Source organism: Etheostoma spectabile, chromosome 15 (genome assembly GCF_008692095.1).
Source record: "Etheostoma spectabile isolate EspeVRDwgs_2016 chromosome 15, UIUC_Espe_1.0, whole genome shotgun sequence".
In the NCBI taxonomy this organism is placed as follows: Eukaryota; Metazoa; Chordata; class Actinopteri; order Perciformes; family Percidae; genus Etheostoma; species Etheostoma spectabile.
In genome coordinates, this window is record NC_045747.1 from 29533541 (window position 1) to 29534335 (window position 795).

Sequence of the window (795 nt, forward strand, 5' to 3'; positions counted from 1 at the left end):
GGGTCCCACTGGTTTCTGCCAGTTCTGAGCTGATGTCCCTGCTGGACATCTTCCCATTTCGAAGGGAAATAAGCTTGATGTGTTTTTCGAAGTTTTCTTGGCTGACCACTGTGTCTACAATCCCTAACGTTGCCCAACTTTTTGCAAGGGTACCAATAAGAATTGATGAAGGCAAAGGGTAGTTACACCAGATATTGATATGATTTTGATTTTTCTTTTGTTTGCTCATTTTGTAAACTGATAAAAATAATCAATCATTATTTATATTTTTGACGCTTTCTTAGTTCACTGCTTTTTTTCATGCCTGCCTAAGACTCAGTAGTCCACATTAGTGTGGGTGCATCTTGTTCATTTACAAATTGCAAATAATCTTCAGCATAAATTTTGGCATTGAGTCATGCCCTCAAAGTGGAAGGTTTGGTATTTTGATACTTAAGTTGCAGACCTGCAAATGACCTTACAAAATGCCAATAGAAAACGGAATAATACGAATTATCAATTAAAGTGAGAATTTGTTGCCTAGAAACAAAACCTGACAAGATTTTCTTCTGTCTGCACTTACCTTTCCAGTGAGGATAACACATGGGAGCCGCAAGACAACCTGGACTGCCCCGACCTCATCGCCGAGTACATGCAGAAACACAAGGAGAAGGAGGAGAAAAAGAAGGAGGGCAAGAGGAAAGTTGTCAGCGAGGCCTCGGGAGACTCCGAGGAGCGAGGGAGCAAGAGGAAGAAGGAGGAGGTGAGCGCAGGAAAGAGGTTACTTCAGACTGAAGAGTCCCAGAAATCAAATCT

At 41.8% G+C, this 795-nt stretch overlaps 1 protein-coding gene across 1 annotated transcript in view; it reads left to right on the forward strand.

Moving 5' to 3' along the window:
- Positions 1-568: 568 nt before the first annotated feature.
- LOC116702727 (chromobox protein homolog 1) overlaps positions 569-795 on the forward strand; it is a gene marked incomplete at its 5' end in the record, with an annotated part of 11995 nt that continues 11768 nt past the window's right edge. Inside the window, one exon of the mRNA XM_032537092.1 lies at positions 569-742. Coding sequence (XP_032392983.1) covers positions 569-742 — 174 coding nt within the window. The remainder of the gene's footprint in view (positions 743-795) is intronic.